This window comes from Notechis scutatus, chromosome 3, assembly GCF_049901735.1.
Source record: "Notechis scutatus isolate UNSWTSFEM ecotype Mainland chromosome 3, rNotScu1.2, whole genome shotgun sequence".
In the NCBI taxonomy this organism is placed as follows: Eukaryota; Metazoa; Chordata; class Lepidosauria; order Squamata; family Elapidae; genus Notechis; species Notechis scutatus.
In genome coordinates, this window is record NC_142011.1 from 73,655,921 (window position 1) to 73,675,751 (window position 19,831).

At 37.8% G+C, this 19,831-nt stretch overlaps 1 protein-coding gene across 2 annotated transcripts in view; it reads left to right on the plus strand.

Moving 5' to 3' along the window:
- The window catches only part of LOC113419771 (serine/threonine-protein kinase TNNI3K), a 263,727-nt gene that overhangs the window by 78,987 nt on the left and 164,909 nt on the right, over positions 1-19,831 (plus strand). For both annotated transcript variants that reach the window (XM_087960477.1, XM_026679341.2), the window contains 2 exons: positions 11,085-11,183; positions 12,355-12,493. In XM_087960477.1, the coding sequence (XP_087816603.1) occupies positions 11,085-11,183; positions 12,355-12,493 (238 nt within the window). The remainder of the gene's footprint in view (positions 1-11,084; positions 11,184-12,354; positions 12,494-19,831) is intronic.

Genomic DNA, 19,831 nt, shown 5'->3' on the forward strand with positions numbered 1-19,831 from the left:
CAGCATAAGATAGCCTTTTGTTTTTAACATTGTCCTGAACAGAATCATTTATTTGCAGCTTGACTAAGGTGGAATCTAAAAGCTTATGAAGAAATAGAAGAATCTAGAGAAAAGAAGGGCAATATATCAGTCTCAAATTGGAGCTGAGACTGGCAGATTACCTCATGCCATATCACCTATATTTCTGAAAACAAAAATCAATGAAGACACTTATTTCTATTAGACAACAGAACTTAAAAGCCTGCACAAAATTACACAACATAATTCTTTTTGTAGTTGCACTGAAAATAATCTCTTTGCACAAGCTTTCTTTTAATTCAAGGAAATAAAATAGATGCCACTCATCATTCGCTAATAGGGAACCTATTTAAAGCCGATTGCTAAAAATCCATAGCATAACATGTCTGGTTTTGCTGATGTATGAAATAGGTCTGCTTATTACTTGCATCCAAATTGCCCAATTTTGTAATAAGATTCCCTGTCCTAAAGCTTTGGAGAACCTTCATGTGTACTGAAGGTCTTGGGATGGACACCTCCAATGTGAGCTGTGGGATTTTCCATAGCATATATCCCAGCTGAGAGACTCTTTAGTCCTTGTACAAATTTATATTAACTGATATATAGGATATATAAGGTATCTAGAAGACATCATATATTATAAAATGTGAACATTTTCTGGTTTTCTATTCTCCCCTTCAAAAAAAACAAAAACCCTACAGTCACTTTTCTTAAGTTTTACTTTTTATTTTACTTTTTATGGATGTAATTGAGTAATTACAAATTATTCTAATAGCAAGCTAGGGTAGCAATTGCTATAGAATCAGGCCTAGCAAAGAAGAGGAAGGTATTAGTATGATCAAGCAAAAAGTACAGCTCTCAAAGAAAGAGGAAACACAACAACAACATATAGTAAGAACAACCTAACAGAGATTGAGCAAGTTTAATAGCCACTCACTATAGTTATGGTAACGGTAAAAAAGAGAAACAGAAAGATTCCTGACTTTCATCCTTTTGTTAAAGAAAGCTGCAAAGTTGACAAAGAGCAACCTTTAACAGCTTGGGGTCCAAATTTCAAGCAAAATTAGCTGACATGGAAAGAAAAAGAGACTAGCTTGAACATTTTTTTCACTGTTCTGATGATAACACAGTGTTTCATAAACCAGTGATACTAACATTACCATAAGGACATGCGCAACCAAGTGGAAAAGTGACAAAACTGATGGTTTGGGAGGGGAGGTTTGCTTGTTTCTTTGTCCTTTTTTCACAGAATCTTAGAATGTAAGTATTGAAGGAGACCTTGGAAAGTACAGGTGAAACTCGAAAAATTAGAATATCGTGCAAAAGTTCATTTATTTCAGTAATGCAACTTAAAAGGTGAACCTAATATATGAGATAGACTCATTACATGTAAAGCAAGGTAGTTCAAGCCGTGATTTGTCATAATTGTGATGATTATGGCTTACAGCTCATGAAAAGTCCAAATCCACAATCTCAGAAAATTAGAGTATTGTGAAAAGGGTCAATATTCTAGGCTCAAAGTGTTCCACTCTAATCAGCTAATAAAATCATAATACCTGCAAAGAGTTCCTGAGCCTTTAAATGGGAAAGACTGCTGACCTGACAGTTGTGCAGAAAACCATCATTGACACCCTCCATAAGGAGGGAAAGCCTCAAAAGGTAATTGCAAAAGAAGTTGGATGTTCCCAAAGTGCTGTATCAAAGCACATTAATAGAAAGTTACGTGGAAGGGAAAAGTGTGGAAGAAAAAGGTGCACAAGCAGCAGGGATGACCGCAGCCTGGAGAGGATTGTCAGGAAAAGGCCATTCAAAAGTGTTGGAGACTTTCACAAGGAGTGGACTGAGGCTGGAGTCAGTGCATCAAGAGCCACCACACACAGACGGATCCTGGACATGGGCTTCAAATTCAAGCCGCTCCTGAATAACAAACAACATCAGAAGTGTCTTACCTGGGCTAAAGAAAAACAGAACTGGTCTGTTGCTCAGTGGTCCAAAGTCCTCTTTTCTGATGAGAGCAACTTTTGCATCTCATTTGGAAACCAAGCACCCAGAGTCTGGAGGAAGAATGGAGAGGCACACACTGCAAGATGCTTGAAGTCCAGTGTGAAGTTTCCACAGTCTGTGTTGATTTGGGGAGCCGTGTCATCTGCTGGTGTTGGTCCACTGTGCTTCATTAAGTCCAGGGTCAACACAGCCATCTACCAGGAGATTTTGGAGCACTTCATACTTCCTTCCACAGATGAGCTTTATGGGGATGCTGACTTCATTTTCCAGCAGGACTTGGCACCTGCCCACACTGCCAAAAGCACCAAAACCTGGTTCAATGACCATGGGATTACTGTGCTTGATTGGCCAGCAAATTCGCCTGACCTGAACCCCATAGAGAATCTATGGGGCATTGCCAAGAGAAAGATGAGAGACATGAGACCGAACAATGCAGACGAGCTGAAGGCCACTATTGAAGCATCCTGGTCTTCCATAACACCTCAACAGTGCCACAGGCTGATAGCTTCCATGCCATGCTGCATTGAGGCAGTAATTGCTGCAAAAGGGGCCCAAACCAAGTACTGAGTACATATGCATGCTTATACTTTTCAGAGGTCCAATGTTGTTCTATGTACAATCCTTGTTTTATTGATTGCATGTAATATTCTAATTTTCTGAGATTGTGGATTTAGGGTTTTTATGAGCTGTAAGCCATAATCATCACAATTATGACAAATCATGGCTTGAACTAACTTGCTTTGCATGTAATGAGTCTATCTCATATATTAGTTTCACCTTTCAAGTTGCATTACTGACATAAATGAACTTTTGCACAATATTCTAATTTTTCGAGTTTCACCTGTATCTGGTTCACTCCAACCCAGTACAGGAAATCATTTCTACAATATCTCTGACAGATGGCAATCATGCTTCTTTTAAACACCCTCCAATCCACCTCTAGAGGCGGTCTGTTCCATCATTTAATGCAGGTCTTAGAAAAATGTTCCTGATGTCCAGGCAAACTCTACTTTCTCAAGGCTAGCTAAGGAATTCTGCGGGTTGAAATCCACATTTCTTAAAATTGAGAAGATTGAGAAACATTGTTCTAGCCTGGTGAATTTTTCCCATAATATGCTGCTTAGCAATTCTATAAGCTTGTTGAAATTATCTCCCCTAAAAGTCTGTTTGTCTGAGAGAGAGAAAGAAAGAAAGAAAGAGAGAGAGAGAGAGAGAGAGAGAGAGAGAGAGAGAGAGAGAGAGAGAGAGAGAGAGAGAGAGGTACCCATGCTCTAATTATTTTTTCTCCAATACCATGGATCCTAAGATGATATAGCCTTCCTCTCAAAATTTCTCAGTGGTTATATATTGTCAGAGATCAGATCTAGGATTGTCAATCTCTTTCTGTCTTCTTCGGTTTTCTGGAATATGAAAAAGACAGGAAGATCACTGAAAAATATTTGGAACCTCTCAGACTTAGTCAAGTTACTCTTCTAATGGATGTCTGCAAAGTTAAAATATCTCATTATGAACATGTCTCTTTCCTGAAAATGTTATAATCAGATCCAGGAGGTCATTATCCAAATTGTCTGGCTGCCTTGGCAGTCTATAAACACACCACAACATAATATCATTTTTATCTTCCCTTTTTGCATATTTTCCAAATACTTTCAATTGGATTCTGATGTTCCTTTTAGTTTAGAAAATTAGAGCATTGTTTAACATCAGATGCCCAACTGAACTGGAGTTAAATTGAATGCCCTGGCTGGTATAACTGGAACACCAGCATGAAAACAAGATACAGTGATAGCATTATACACAAATTACCATTGTGAATGAACCCATAGTTCAGCAATGCGCTAACAAGCAAAATTAAAAAGTCTATTATACGTAATAAACTGTTGATGTATATGACAGAAATGTTATGGAAATCAAGAGAGCTGAAAGATACATTAGATATATAGTGATATTTTCTCCATTAAGCAAATTGTAATTAGACATTCTGAGAATTAATTATATTAGCAAACTCATTCAGATGCCAGCATAAATTGGGAAAACATTATATTTTGGAATATTTAAAATGTTACATATTTTAATACTGAATATACCCATTATCTAATTGTATTTATTAACAGCACTTGTAACCATGTGTATTTATAACACTATATCTGGGACTTGGTATACTTAAGAAAAATATATACAATAGTTTATTAGAATTCCAAAAGTATGATCTTTTGAAATATCTTGTATCTGCTAGCTGGCCAGTTACAAAGCAGCTTAGAGTTCGAAAAAAAAAGCCAGCTGTGAATAAATTGTACCTTGAGGACATGACTGATTGTATTAGGGTATATTAAATTGGAAACAATTGGGGCAGTATTCAAAATTCATCATATTTGGTTTGGATGGCTTAATTAAAAGAAAATGATGATAATATTAAGGAAAAAATGTCATATTTTTCAAAGTTGCAACAGAGAGACATATAGAAGCAGGGATGGGATTCTACCGGTTCTTTCCGGTTCTATAGAACCTCTTGTTAACTTTGTAAGCAGTTTGGAGAACCGGTAGTTAGAAGCAATCTCCTTTTGTTTTTTTCCACCCTTATTACATTCTTGCCAGTACGCCTAAACATCCTGTCTCCTGAGCTTTTGAGGCTTGACTTTCTTAAAGGGGAAGGTTTGTTTTAAGGTTTTTACACTGCTGTTAGGAGGAAATACTTCCCTGGACAATCAGCACTTTGAAGAAATAATTGAATAATGAAGCAAAGCTTTTAGTGATAGGGAACCAAGATGAGTGACATTCAGCAAGGCTTCTTGGCTAGCTAGAAAGATTGACATTCAAACGTGAGTTTACATACCCTTTCTGAGTTTTGGTCTAAGACTGCTTTTTGGTGAAGGTTAATTCTGTGCTTGGTGATGTTTAATCCTGTGTTTATTGATGGGATAATTTTCCCTATTCAGCTTCAACAAAGAACAGCTACTGTTGTGATTTAATTATTTGTATTGTGTTTGAATTTTTTCTTGCCTCATGGTTTCTTTTTCTATCTGGGGAGGGTGTATTCCTTCACTGCTTTAGTAATATCTGGAACTGTCCTTTTGGGATATACTTCCAAGAGGCAGGATGCAAGCTTGGCACTGATTTTCTTTACTGCCTTTCTGGGGGGCATCTAGATGATTTCCTTAGGACAGTGGTCCCCAACCTTTTTTGTACCATGGAGCGGTACAATCCACGGACCGATCCACGGACCGGTACCGGCATCAGCACGCACGACCAAGGCAAGGCAAGCCGAGCGACCGGCCAGCCAGCTGGCCATCCCCCGCTTCCCCCCGCCACCTTGAACTCCTCCTTTGTACCTTCTCGCGGTCGATGGGCTTTTCGGGCTCTTTCTTAATCTCCTCCTGAGTAACGCGAGACTCCACTGCCATCGGGATGGCTCTTCGTTCGAAGCCGCCCCCCCCCCTTCGATGAAACTAAGGCGCGAGGATTCCTTCAGCACCCAAACGCCGCTTTCCAACCGACGACCGACAAGCTCACCCGGAAGCACTTTCTCAAGCGCCGTCAAAACAAGATGGCGGCGCCCAAGCAAAATAGGTGGCCCGGTACAAAATGATCCACAGACCGGTACTGGTCCGGGGCCCAGTGGTTGGGGACCACTGCCTTAGGATATCTTGTGAGGTGAGTGATACCAGCTGGTATTTTTAAGTGGTGCAAATGGATCTAAGGATTGCTTTTCCTGAGTGTGCTTTTTCTGGAGAGCTTAAATGACCTCTCTGCTAAAGGGTTTCACTTTATGAGCAAGAGTTGGCTGCTTGATAGTTATCACTGCATTTTAACTATTTTCATTCCTCAAGGTGCTCTGGCACCCTGCCTAATTTGTAACTCCAGCTTGCAGGTATTTTTAATCTAATGATTGGTATTTAGGACAGCTTTTTGCAAGCAAAGAAGCTTTTTGTATTTTTGTACAGGTAATCCTTGACTTACAACAGTTCATTTAGTGACCATGCAAAGTTACAATGGCACTGAAAAAAGTGACTTATGACCATTTTTCACACTTATGACCATTGCAGCATCCCCACTGTCATGAGAGGCCAGGTGAGGAGAAGCGCCCCTTGACATGAGTGATGTCAAGTTGGCCACGCCTACCCAGTCACATGACCACCAAGCCACACTCACCAACTAAGCCATGCCCACAGAACCGGTTGTTTAAAAAACTGAATCCCACTCCTGTATAAACGTTTTAGAACCAATGGGCCTTAATTGTTATCTTTCTCTTTTTAATTTTGCTTCCAAAAGGGCAATAATAATTGATCAGATTGCGTTAGAAATCTTTCTGTTACCCTTGTCCAAGAAAGAAAAAATATAGTTTATCTTATGTATTACCATTTGTGGCGAAGACTCTCTAACCCTTAAATAAATCTTAACTGATGATCTCTGGACTATGGAACTGGACTTAATTTGGCTCAAAGACTTTTGATATCATTTTCTGTGGAGTCATTTAACAAAGCAGGAATGAGAAAGGGGCAAAGGTTATATTGCTAATTAAATAAATTGGTCAGGTGAAGAGAAACTGAAATATAGCTAGTTTCTGACTAGTTTCTAATTAATGTGATAGTCCTATTATGTATGACCTTTTCTTTTCAGAGCCATTACTTTGCTTTAACTTTACTTAAATTGTGCTTAAGGAGCAATCTAAATAAATAAATAGAAATGAGAGTGTTAATATGCTGGAGACAGGTCTTCTGAATATGATCTAGCAAAAAAGGAACAATTTAAAGTCATGCTAATTTCAGCGAGGCAAGTGAAAGTTAATTTTAAATTTCTAACTTTGATAGATCAAGTTGATAATTATTTAATTCCCTCCCCCCAAATAAATAATAGGCTTTGGGGAGCCAGTTTGGTCTAGTGGTTAAGATCCCAGGCCTGAAACCAGGAGATTGTAAATTAGTGCTAACTCAGACACAATTCCAGCTAAATGATATTGAGCCAGTCACTTTACCTGAGCCTTAGGAAGCCAGCAATGGCAAAACCATTTCTGAAATCTTGCTTAGAGAACTTCAGGAACATGTCTAGGCCGTCATCAGGAATCAACACCAACTCAAAGGAAAAAGGGAAAAAGAAAGGGGGAAAAAAGAGGCTTTGCCAAGTCACAGTCTTTATGTTTAAGTACCAGTCTAAATAAATATATCAATAGTATTAAGACTGTTAATAACCTTGGCTAGAGTATGCTTTCATATATTTAGATGATTTTCTAAATAAAAATAAAAATAATAGGTTTTGGCCATGCCACAGTCTTTGTTAGCTCTCAGTGTAAGATAGGTTAGAAAAGAGATAGCATTTTGCAATGCCTAGAGGCTGTTAGAGGCTGGATGGGGAACAACGGGTTGAAACTAAACCCATGCAAGACTGAGTGGCTCTGGGTCTGGGGTTCGTTAGTTCAGGGAGAATTACCACCTTTAGTCTTGGATGGGGTGGCACTACCCCAAACAGACCCTGTGCGTAATCTGGGGGTTCTCCTGCACTCACAACTTCTGTTCGAAGAGCAGGTGGCAGTCGTGGCCAGGAGGACCTTTGCGCAACTGCGGATTGTGTACCAGTTATGCACTTTCCTGGATCAGCGGTCCCTACTCCCTGTCACTCATGCCCTGGTCACTTCCCATCTTGATTATTGCAATGTGCTCTACATGGGGCTGCCCTTGAAGAGCATCTGGAAGCTCCAGTTAGTGCAAAATGCAGCGCCTGCATGGTTTTATGCAGACCCTGGTGTGCACATGTATCGCCTCTCCCGCAGGAGCTGCATTGGCTGCCAATTTGCTTCTGGGTGCAATTCAAGGTGCTGGTTGTCACCTTTAAAGCCATTCATGGCTTGGGTCTGGGTTATCTGAGGAAACATCTCTTGCCAGTAACATCTACCCAACCCATTAGAGCGAGGAGGCAGGGAATGCTGCGGGTCCCACCCCTGAGGGAGTTACACCTGGTGGGACCTAGAAGAAGGGCCTTCTCTGTGATGGCTCCATCTCTCTGCAACATCATTCCCCCAGAGATTAAAATGGCCCCCTCATTAATACTATTCTGAAAGGCACTGAAGACCTGGTTTTGCCAGCGGGCCTGGGGAACCCAGAGAGGGATGGAACCCATCAAATGGCTAGTGTGACCCGCCATCATTGGGGTGGGAGTGGGGAGTTGGTTTTTGTTTTGTTTTTTGTTTTCCCAAATTTTGTTCTATTGTACGTTACTAATTTATTTGATTCTTTTAATTCTTATTGTTTTTATTTTTATTTTTTGTTTTAAATATGATTTTACATTGTGTAAGCCGCCTTAAGTTGCCATGGGCGAATAGACGGCAATATAAATAAATAAACAAACAAATAAACAAACAAACAAATAAACAAACAAACAAATAAATAAATAAATAAATAAATAAATAAATAAATAAGAATTACAGGAATGCTATTTATTCCTGCAGAATATTGATTTATATTTTGTTTATCATATTGGAAAAGCAGTGGTAGAATTCTACCAGTTTCCCTACCAGTTCCTTGATCATACGCACACGCATCTAACGCTCGCGCGCAGCTTTCTGAACATCAGCTGACGCTCTGCTGCACCAATCAGCTGAGAGGATAATGAACAGAAAAGTGCAGGGGTGGGTGGGAGGGCCGATCCTGCGCTTTTCTCTTCTTTCTCCTCTCAGTTCTGATCATCAGAGCTTTTTTTTACTACTGGTTTGTCTAAACTGGGCAGAACCAGTAGCATTTCACCACTGTGGTAAAATCACTTATCTAGTCACTAGATTTCTGTGACAAAAGCAATATTAGAAGGATTTTTAATTATTATGTATACTTTTATATTTCAGATATTCTGAAAATATTCATTATGAATATATATTCTTGTTGTTCAGATATTCATTATGAATATATGTTCTTGTTGTGTACAAACATTAGCCTTTTATTCCAAAACAGAGGCAAGTTAACACTGAAAAATGGCTATATTCATTACTTAACAAATATATTCTGCTTAATTCATCCAGCCAATAGAAGCTCTTTTTCTGTTTTATAGAAAAAAACCTCTGAACTTTGAATCCTGATACCTTAATTGCATTCCAAATATCTTTATTATATTCTCAATTGCATGCTTACCCTTGTTTTGCCTATATATTAAGATTTGACTGTATTGCTATGTTTGTTCAGTAATTGTTGAAAGGAATTTGGGACTCAGGAAGTCCACTTCAAGTTGTTTCATTAAGAAAGATTTGCAAATACCTATGCTCTTTTGCCTCATCCATTTAAATTATTACCATATTTATGGATATATCAACCAGAGCCTCCAAGAAGATTTCTTCATTTGTAGATGAAACTTACAATATTATCCTGTAATGGGAAAAGGCATACAAATCCTATTAAATACAAGCAAATTGCTTAATCCCTTGGCACAGAATACCCTGATATTTTGAAATGCACAAATCAAGTAGTACAGCAAAGCTCATCCTAAACCCACTGCCTCCTCCAATGATTCATTTAAGACTGTGTCTAGAAGGTGGCTCTTTTCACCACTTCACGACTGAGATAAAATCAGCTTCTGAAGTACTGTAATTTCTCAGCTGAACTACACAACTTAGAATAACATTATAAGATAAGATAAATTTATTGTCATTGTACTCAGAACCTGAGAACAACGAAATAAGGTGCTCTTTTCACCACTTTATATATACTATAAAAAAGTATATGCATAAAATTGCAATCTGAAACAAACTGAATTTGTTGGAAAGGCAAGTCTTGATACATGATCTCCAAGTCCTTGTGGTGATGGTACTGAAGAGTTGATCGCAAGCATAGTAAGATTGTTTGCAGCAGAAAGTATATAAGAAAGATTCCACATGAGTTGAAAACCTGAAAGTATCAAGTTTCAACTCAAGTAGATCTAGCCCAAGTATATGAGAAGGCACCCTTATGAAGATGAATGTGCAGTTCTGATGGATGATACTTGTTCATTGATGTCACTTGTCACAGCAGAAGCATCTCCTGGGAAGGATATAAAATAGCTTCCAACCTCCATATGATCAGCCTGCATAATCAGCTGTTGGGACTATACAGAGGTTTGAAGGGATGTTTCGCATCAACAAAGGCTCAGACAAAGGAACTTCTGAAAGCTGCTTGGTGAAACAACACAGTCTCCTCTGAGAGTGAACACAGTCTCCTCCTTGGTGAAACAACACACTCTTCCCCCAAAAGTGAAACAAAGAGAGGCAACCCACATGCTTCACTTTGTTCTGCTTCTGAATTTTATTTTATTACATTCTTGCTGTGGGAGAAGGCTGAGTAGAACTTTCCTCTCCAGATTGCCAGTGTATTTCCAAGCTGCAAAGATTGCTTGCGAAGGGCACTGGAAGAGACCTCCTCGGGTGGATGTTAGAGGATTTCCAAACTGGGAGGATTTTCTGAATATTGAAAGCAATTTGCTATTGCTATGAACCTGAATTTATTTCAACTAAACTTACTTAACTGCAGTTGAATATCTTACCATGCCAAGTTTGGTCATAAATAGGGAATTTTATTTATAGCGTGTTTCAAAAAGATGTACAAGATCAAACTGGTTGCCTTGGCATACAGGAATGAAAGTTCCTGAAGCCCATATTATAGTCTATTTTATGTACAGTCCAATGAACATTCTGAACATTTAACTTGATGTGAAATTAATGGACCTATATAAAACTAGTGTTTTATACATTCCATTGACAGTTGGTGGTTATAAAATATAATTCATCTCTCAGTATCGGAGATATGTTACTTTTCAGCAAATATTCCAGTACCCTCTATTTACTCCTTGGTTTTGATCATTTTTAACAAGCAAATTAGGCCTAGTTTAAAGACCGAATATTGACTGAATATTGGCCTTTTCAAATGGAAGAATGGAAGATAAAGATCTCTATGTGTTTGAAGAAATGTGTGAAAACTTTTCTCTTGACTAAAAAGCATATTTATGGCACAATGCAGAATATTCATTGAATGCAAACATAGCATTCAAAAAGTAACATTCCACAAATGCAATTATTTAGCTTTTCTAACTAAAATATCTCCTTTCCCTCCTAGGCTGTTGATATACTTCTACAACATGGGGCTTATGTTAATGTTCAAGATGCAGTATTTTTTACCCCTTTACACATTGCAGCATATTATGGTCATGAACAGGTATGGCAAAGATTGTAACTCTTGCTCATATATGCGAAATGTTATGTAAATTATGTTTAATAAACAAGTGAAAGTGATGTGGCCATGGATTTTCCCCACACATGCATTCCAAATAGTTTCATTTAAAACAATCATTTTTTAAACATTTATTGCAATAGCTCAAGAGATGCTGGGTCTCATTCCCTGGAGTTCTGAGATAGGATTCCACTGATAACTCCTAAAATATTGTCACAAATAGCTGCTCTCAGTTAGTAGGCTGCCTCTTGTTTCTATTATTATGGGTTCCCAATCAGTAGTGCTACCTAGAACAATAAAGCATAGATAGTAAATGACAGCCATTACTTTTTGGTCTTACTGCTAATGAGGTTTGACTCTCTATGATTTGTGTTTATGCTAGAAGAATCTGGTACTTAGTAAACCCCAAAATCTTGTTTGCCTATTCAAGCAAGCATGTTCTTTAGGCACTATATATTTCCTGTGGTGCTGCAATATTGGCTAAATTAAAAAAAAAACCGAGAACCACTTCCAAAAGTAATATGAAAAGTGAAACCAACAAAGAATCTAATCATGCATCCAGTTACAGTAACAGCGTGTGCAATATTTGCTTTTCTGGAATGCTTCTCTTTGAGATTTCTATAATTCAACTCATCAAGTTACAGTAAAAAGATCTTTATGTGCAGGACTTTGAGGTTGATTTACTTTGTTTTGGAATAAGTTGCTTTGGAACAAATCGTCACAGTTGGTGTAATTATGCTAAAATGCATATGGTACTTTCATGATAAGATTTTGGCTTTGGAATGTAAACTATAACTAAGTTCTGGGCAGTTTATTTTATTTTGCTATTTATATCAGTAAATAAACTAATAAGCTTTGACAGCTCTTACTAAATGTGTCATTTTTTAAAAGGAATGGGAACTCCACCTAAAAGTCTGTCAACGTGCAATTTCCTTATAACTCAAGACTACCAATCTTGATTCTCATCATAAGTTAAATACACTATAACATCATTTTGATGTTAAGCACACTATAACATCATTTTGATGTTATAGAAAAGAAAGATCCCTGATAGGAGGGCTTGTCAGAATATAGTTTCCTTTGATTTCGTAGAATATGTAAATGTAGCTTAAAATGTAGCTTAAAAATTTCACGCTGACTAATAAAATCTTATCAGGTAACTCGACTCTTATTGAAATGTGGTGCTGATGTGAATGTGAGTGGAGAAGTTGGAGATAGACCTCTTCACTTAGCTTCTGCCAAAGGATTTCTCAATGTTGCAAAGGTTTTGATGGAGGAGGGCACCAAAGCAGATGGTAAGTTATTAGAAATATAACCTTGATGTTGTCCTTTCAAGATCTCCAGTTTGTAATGTATCTGATTACTTAAACCTATACTGTATATAAATTGCAATATTTCTGTTCACTAAAGGTTCCTGGCCATATACTTCTTTCCTGTGGTCCTTTTCTTTTCAAAGTTTCTTGACCTTCTTCTATTCTTCTTTTTTGACATTCCGCTGATGGGGTTATTACATTAAGTTCTCTCTGGAAACTGGTAACAGCAAAACAAGGTAACAGCAAAAAAAAAAACAAAAAACTAGGGCCATTGTACCTGAGCTTCAAAGATTCAGAGAAACATAATATGTGGTTCCTGGTTCCTGTTTGCTGCCATCTAGTGCTTTTCTGGATTTTGACAAACCAGAGATGGTAGCCCTAAATCGAACCAACTCAGCCAATGGCAATCCATGGACTGTGTCCTTGGTGAGACCCTGAACAACCATATCACCATCACCAAACCTCAATGACAACCAGGACAACCATATCACCATCACCAAACGTCTTGGCTTCTGCAAAATTCCTTGGTATATTTAATATTTGGGATTGAATTATTCTGCTTTATTGACTTATTTTTATCCAATAATAATATACTACAAAAGACAAGGAAACAAGCAAGTGTTCAAAATTCTAAATTGCAGTCAAAATGTCATCAATTGTAGATAAAGTATTAATAGAGGGTAAGAAAAATGATAAGCAAGATAAATTCAGTCAAGTATATTTTGCTTTTAATAATATTTAATCTTTAATATTGATTCTTATATTTTAATAACTGTTTTATATGTCTATTGTTTTATCTGATTATTGTATGCTAGTCAGAGTCACATCCCATGAGATGGGCAGAGATGCACACTAGATTGATTCATAAATAATTTTTAAAAATACAGATTCAATTCAGTAAATAATTTATTTAGAAGGTATTTAGGGCTACCAGATCTCTGCTGCAAAACTGAAAGGGATACAAAAAATTCTAACTGATCCCAGATATGATAGCCCAAATACAATATCAGATCAGATCATTAGTCCATCAGCCCAGTGTTTTCTTTGGTTCTGCAGCCTCAGACTAAGTTTACGTCCTAAGTTTAAGACCCCTTTAAACTGGATTGACCAGGAATCCTCTGTAAAGATAACATAAGCTGTAGCCCTATAATCTCTTCTCTGGAGGGGCCAAAAGTCAGAAGGAGTCTGGTAGCATCTTTTCAGACTGATGTATTTTATTAAAAGGCTTTGGTGTATTGCTGCTGACTTTGTCAGATGCTAGGAGTGGCTCAACTGATGTGGGATTTAATTTGGGGTGAAGAGAGGGGGAAATGGGGGAAAGAGAGCTTTAATTGTGTCCCTTGGGAGAATGCATTAAAGATGGTTTAAGGCTTCATAGAAAAGTTGGCTTTTCAGAGAAGTTTCGAAGGACAAGAGAAAAGCGATCACAAATAGGTTTCTTGAGAGGTAATTCTGGACACAAAAGAATTAGTGGAGAATTGGCAGCAATCTTTAACAAGGAAGAGGGTGAGGCTGACCGCTAGGACTACCATTCTGCTACTGCAGTATAATTTTTGGCAGAAATAAAGAGCAAGATGTAAATTTGCACTTCTTTCCATAGCAAACAGACATTGATCAGGTGCGTTTGCCTCTGGAATGAGGATGCAGCCTTCAGTTTCCACTCCTTGAAGCCCTGCTTGCCTTTGCAGCTGTTGAAAAAGCAGCATCTGTGCAAGTAAAAACAAACAAACAAAAAAAAAAAAAAAAAACACCCAAAACCTCTACCCTTCAACCACTTGCTCAGTAGAGAATTTCATAACTTAAAAATTTACTAATCATTAGTAAGTACCCTTTTAATATTAAATATGCTGATTCATATCTTATAAAGATAACAGATAATCAGAGTAGGAAGGGACCTTTATTTATTTATTTTATTTATTTATTTATTTGATTTGCCAATTGTTTACAAGATAATAAGTATAAGTGTATACATAGTTGTGAATACATGAAATGGGTACATATAAGAAAAATAAAAGAATAAGAGAAACAATAGGACAGGGACAGTAGGCACGTTGGTGCGCTTATGCACGCCCCCTACAGACCTCTTAGGAAAGGGGTGAGGTCAATAGTAGACAGTCTAAGGTTAAAGTTTTTGGGGTTTGGGGAAGAAACTACAGAGTCGGGTAGAGTATTCCAGACATTGACCACTCTATTGCTGAAGTCGTATTTCCTGCAATCAAGTTTGGTGCGGTTAACTTTGAGTTTGTATCTATTGTGTGCTCTTGTGTTGTTATGGTTGAAGCTGAAGTATTCACTGACAGGTAGGACATTGCAATGTATGATTTTATATACCATGCTTAAGTCAGACCGAAGACGGCGTAATTCAAGGTTTTCTAGTTCTAGAATTTCAAGTCTGGTGGCATAAGGTATTCTACAACGAGTAGAGGAGTGGAGAACTCTTCTTGTGAAATATTTCTGGACTTTCTCAACTGTGTTAATATCAGATACGTAATGTGGGTTCCAGACTGATGAACTGTATTCGAGTATTGGTCTAGCAAATGTTTTGTATGCTCTGGTTAGTAGTGTGATATTACCAGAGAAACCTTGTAGGCCATCTAGTCCAATCCCCCGCCCAAGCAGGAGATTTCTGTGGAACCATAAAGATTTCTGTGGAACCGACCTCCATGTATTTTTCTTAGTAACAATACAAAAAAAAAAAAAGGTTTCTCATTGCTTTCTTCCAGCCATTTTTAACTCAAAGGTGCTTTTTCAAAAGGCATCTGGACTGAAGTTTTTTTTTTTCCCCTTGAGGACGAAGAAGACATTTTGCTTCTCACCCAAGAAGCTTCATCAATTCCGGCAGGATGGGGGGGTGGCTATGGAAGGATTAGTTCTGAGAGGATATATGTGTGTGTGGAAGGATCATATTTCTTTGCAGTCATCTTGTCTAAACATTCTCCCCTAAGAGTTCTTGAGGCCACTTGTGGGTTTATCTGTGCCCTCAGGGTCACCTGAATCAGAGTGCAAATAGGGGTGGCACCTTTTTGGAACCGCTGAAAGGACTGCATTGTAAACAGAAGGTACGCAGGTGGTGTCTTATCTTTCCCTGTCTGTTGAGAGAGGACTGCTGAGTGTTAACATAAATGGCCTCTTTTACCTCTCTTTCAAACCACTGGTCCTCTCTATCCAGAATGTGGACTTAGCTGTCTTCAAGAGTGGCCTCTTTCTTTTTCTTCAAGGAAAAAAAAAAGAATCTAGTTGCCTTTTGTAAAAAAAAAAAACACTTTTAGACAACTATGACCTGCATGACTGAGAATCTCCACAGACATTCAGCCATTTTTAAACTTTTCAGTATAGTCTACCACCGTAGAATTGTGTAAAGGTCTCCCATCCAAGTACACCTGGCCTTGCTGTGATGGAGCTTTAAATTTTCTTAAAATATTTTTTCCAGTTTTTCTGAAGCCTTGGTCTTCCCATTCTTCCTCCTCCTTGTTTCTGCAGTATTATTCTGCTATGTTAGATTGGAAGTCGTTATCCTCTCTTCCTACTCCATAGTACCACAAGTATGAATTTAACATATTCTCTGTGAGTTACGAATACGTATCTCCTACTCCTTCATTAAAAAAATGGTAGGAGCAGCATGATTCTGATTTGTAAGTTATTCTCTTTTTTCCCCCACCAAGAGCCCTTGAAATTTAAAGCTTGATATGGGTGTACTGAACCAGTATAATTATAATACCAGGAGATGGAGGAGGACTGGAAGAAGAGAAGATAACTTCTTCCCACCATACCTGTTTTTTTTAAAGTCTTATTATCAGTTTGCTAATGTATTCCTAAAGAGAAGAAATCAGAACATTTTTACAGATGACGAATTTTAAAAGAAAAAAGGGAGAATAAAGCTAGGAACGTAGAAGATGAAAATGTTGCATTCTCAAAGCCTCACTTCTGAAACTTCAGATCTCCATGGCAACTGAGGACAAAATTGCAAGCTTTAAGTGAAGGAAAATAATTCATTATTTACAATTAGCCTTTGAAATTCACACGCACATTGCTTCAATACTTTGACCTATCCGAGTATAACAGCCATTTAAGGCCAAGCTTTCAGATCCAGGAAGCTGAAGAATAGGACCAATTGCTATTGAGACAGAACAAAAAAGTCCAAATGTTGCCAAATGGGCTAAACACTGACTGAATGAAAAGCAATGTCAAGGGTTTCATTCTCTTTTTCCTCTTGGGAAAGAATCCTAAGGATACTTGGGCACCGATTTTTCTATGATATTTAGGGGGTTTAACTAAAAATTACTCCACCAACATTGCTTCAAAGTCTGATCTTGAGAAAGAAGGAAGAATGTTCAGGTGTGGATATATTAAGGGCATTGGACTCCTATCTTCAACTGGTCCAGAATAATAGCGGTGTGAGCAGTGATGGGAATACCACATTATGCCCATGTAAAACCTCTGTTTTGCAAATTGTATGAAATGTGAGTTTGCTTGTGGCTACAATTCAAAGTGTTGGTCCTTACCTACAAAGCCTAATATGACATAGGGTCGAGTTTCTTGTGGGACCTCACAAGATATTCTATAGTATCTGCCCAGCTGATCTGATCTGGCAGGGTTTAATCTAACCCTCTACAGAGGTTTTTTTTTTTTTTTTAAAGATGGCACTGCTAAGATTCTTATTATTTATTAATTGGCTAAATTTATAATTCGCCTTCCAAGAATTTAAGGCAGGTTATTTTGCCATAATGTTAATCCTATAAGAGTTGAGAAAGAAACCTGAAGTCACTCAGTGAGTTTACAGGATTAAGTTTCAACTTGAACCTTGTTTTTCAAAACTAATCCAGTCCAACTCCTCAACCATTTTGATTGTTTAATATGCAATATATATTATTGAATTTCCAGGTTATTGTACAACATTATTACATACATACATATATACATACATATGTGTGTGTGTGTGTGTGTGTGTGTGTGTGTGTGTTTTCTTAAGTTTTCGCGGGTACTTACATGTATGGTATTCAGCTTTGTTCGGGTATTTTCCCATGTTATTATAGTTGTGCTTTTAAAGTTGTAGCAATGTTTCGGCAGAATCTCATCTGCCATCATCAGGCTTCTGTATTGTGTTCGTCTGTGAGTCAGACTTTTACAGTTGTTTCAGTTTTAAATTTGGGGCTAGCCTACTGCTGTGCCAGAATGGTTTTTTCTTCATCCTGATTGGTTGGGAGTCTTGGTCTGTGTTTATTGGTCTTGGAGTTTGCTGTGTTCTGCTTGATTGGTGTTTCTAATATCTTCTGTCTGTTTTGTGGCTTTTTTTGTCTTGGTTGGCTGGCAACATTGTGTTCCTGTATTGGAGGCTTTTGGTGCAGCTTGGCTCCGAGTAAATGGACGGCTATCATTTGTTAGGAAGCTAGGTTTCATCTGGGTACCTGGTTGGGGTGTGTTTGAGCTGGAGGTATCGGGGGGATCTGTTTGTGCCCAGGTGTTTGCCTGGCTTGTGGTGTGGAGATTTTTTTGTTTGTGAGTGCAGGCTTCCAAATAATTGACAGTCTGGTGGAATCATGTCTTCTATTCATGCTTTCAGGTCTTTTTTCAATCTCTATGGCTTCTCTGGTAATTCTGTGGCTGGGGTTTTCTATAGTGGCTAGGGTTTTGGTGCCATTGAAGTTGATGCTATGACCTGTGGCTTTCATGTGTTGGACTAGAGAGGAAGTGTGTTCCAGCTTTTTGACTGCATTTTTGTGTTCGTCCAAGCGGGTACTTATTCTTCTATTGGTCTGTCCTATGTATGTGGCTGGGCATGATGCACAGGGGACTTCATATATGCCTTGGTTTTCCAGGTCAATTTTATCTTTGGGGTTTCTAAGGATGGCTGCTATTTTTCTGTCTGTTTTGAAGGCAGTCTTGATGTGATGCCTGTGTAGTATCTTACTGATTTTGTCTATAGTACCTCTTATGTAGGGCAGGACAGCTGTTCCATAGGTCTGTTCATCTTCTAGGTCTCCATTATGTCTCAGTGTGTTTTTGTGGATCGAGCCGGTGATTTTGCTTCCACAAAAGCAAAAAAACTGTGTATTCCACACAATACAGAAGCCTGATGATGGCAGATGAGATTCTGCCGAAACGTTGCTACAACTTTAAAAGCACAACTATAATGATGCGGGAAAATACCCGAACAAAGCTGAATTTTATACGCGCGCGCGCACACACACACACACACACACACACACACACACATATATATATATATATATATATATATATATATATATATATATATATATATATATATATATATAGTATATATAATTAGCAATATCAAGTCAATATAGTATAATAAGTATGAAATTCCTAAGTTCATAGGGAAAATAGTAGAAATCAATGAACAGTATCAACACATACCCAAATTTGACTACTTTTTTTCCCAAAATTCCATGGAAATCAGACAGAACTTAGCAGAATAAAGATATCAAAGCAGCAGTATACTGAATAATAGTCATTAAGTGAACAATTAAGTAAAGGAAATTTTCAATATACATTTCAAGTTCTCATATGTTATACTTATGCATGCATGTGAACGTATAGGCATTCACAATATGAACACATCAATATTTCAAATACATAGAATACATTTCCTTTCTATTCTTTTTAAAACCTTGAGAGCTTGCATAGACTTCTGGTCATTTCTAATAAAGGTATGGTGCAGCTGCGAACTTTGGACCTTATTTCCATGAAGTAGTGCCCCTATTTTGCCACTTAAATTTGTGGTAGTGTTAAATTCAGCTTGCCTGTGGTGATCAGAAGAAACAGTCCTTTATTAATTTTTATCTATGACATATTTGACTGTTCTTACTCGTTACAATCAGCTGTTTCTTGTAACCCCATATGTTATAAGTGGAGTGCAGTATCATGTCACTGTTTAGTTCAATATTGGATTTTGTGAAATCCATTATACAACAGCGGGCTGTCTTATTTATACACAATAGGAACTCTCTCAAGTTAAGGTCAAATGCTGCCAGTGCTGTTACATGTTTAAAATCTTTACCCATGTGGGGAGTCCAATAGTAAATTGGAATGTTTCTGAAAAGATAGTTTTTCTGATATTTTGTGTTCTGCATATCCTTGGGCATATGAAACTTGCACATTGGCACCACCTTCCCAGAGGTGCATGGGGTCATCCTGTCAGTGTCAGAAAAGAACTAAGTGAGTCAACATATTTTCCTCATGTCCTGAGGCAATACCTACCTACACAGCTGAGGTAGAACAGTGGCAGGAAAAATAAGATTCTTAGAGGTTTTTTTTCAATATTGCTGCATTGAATCCTCCATGTATTCTTATAAAAGT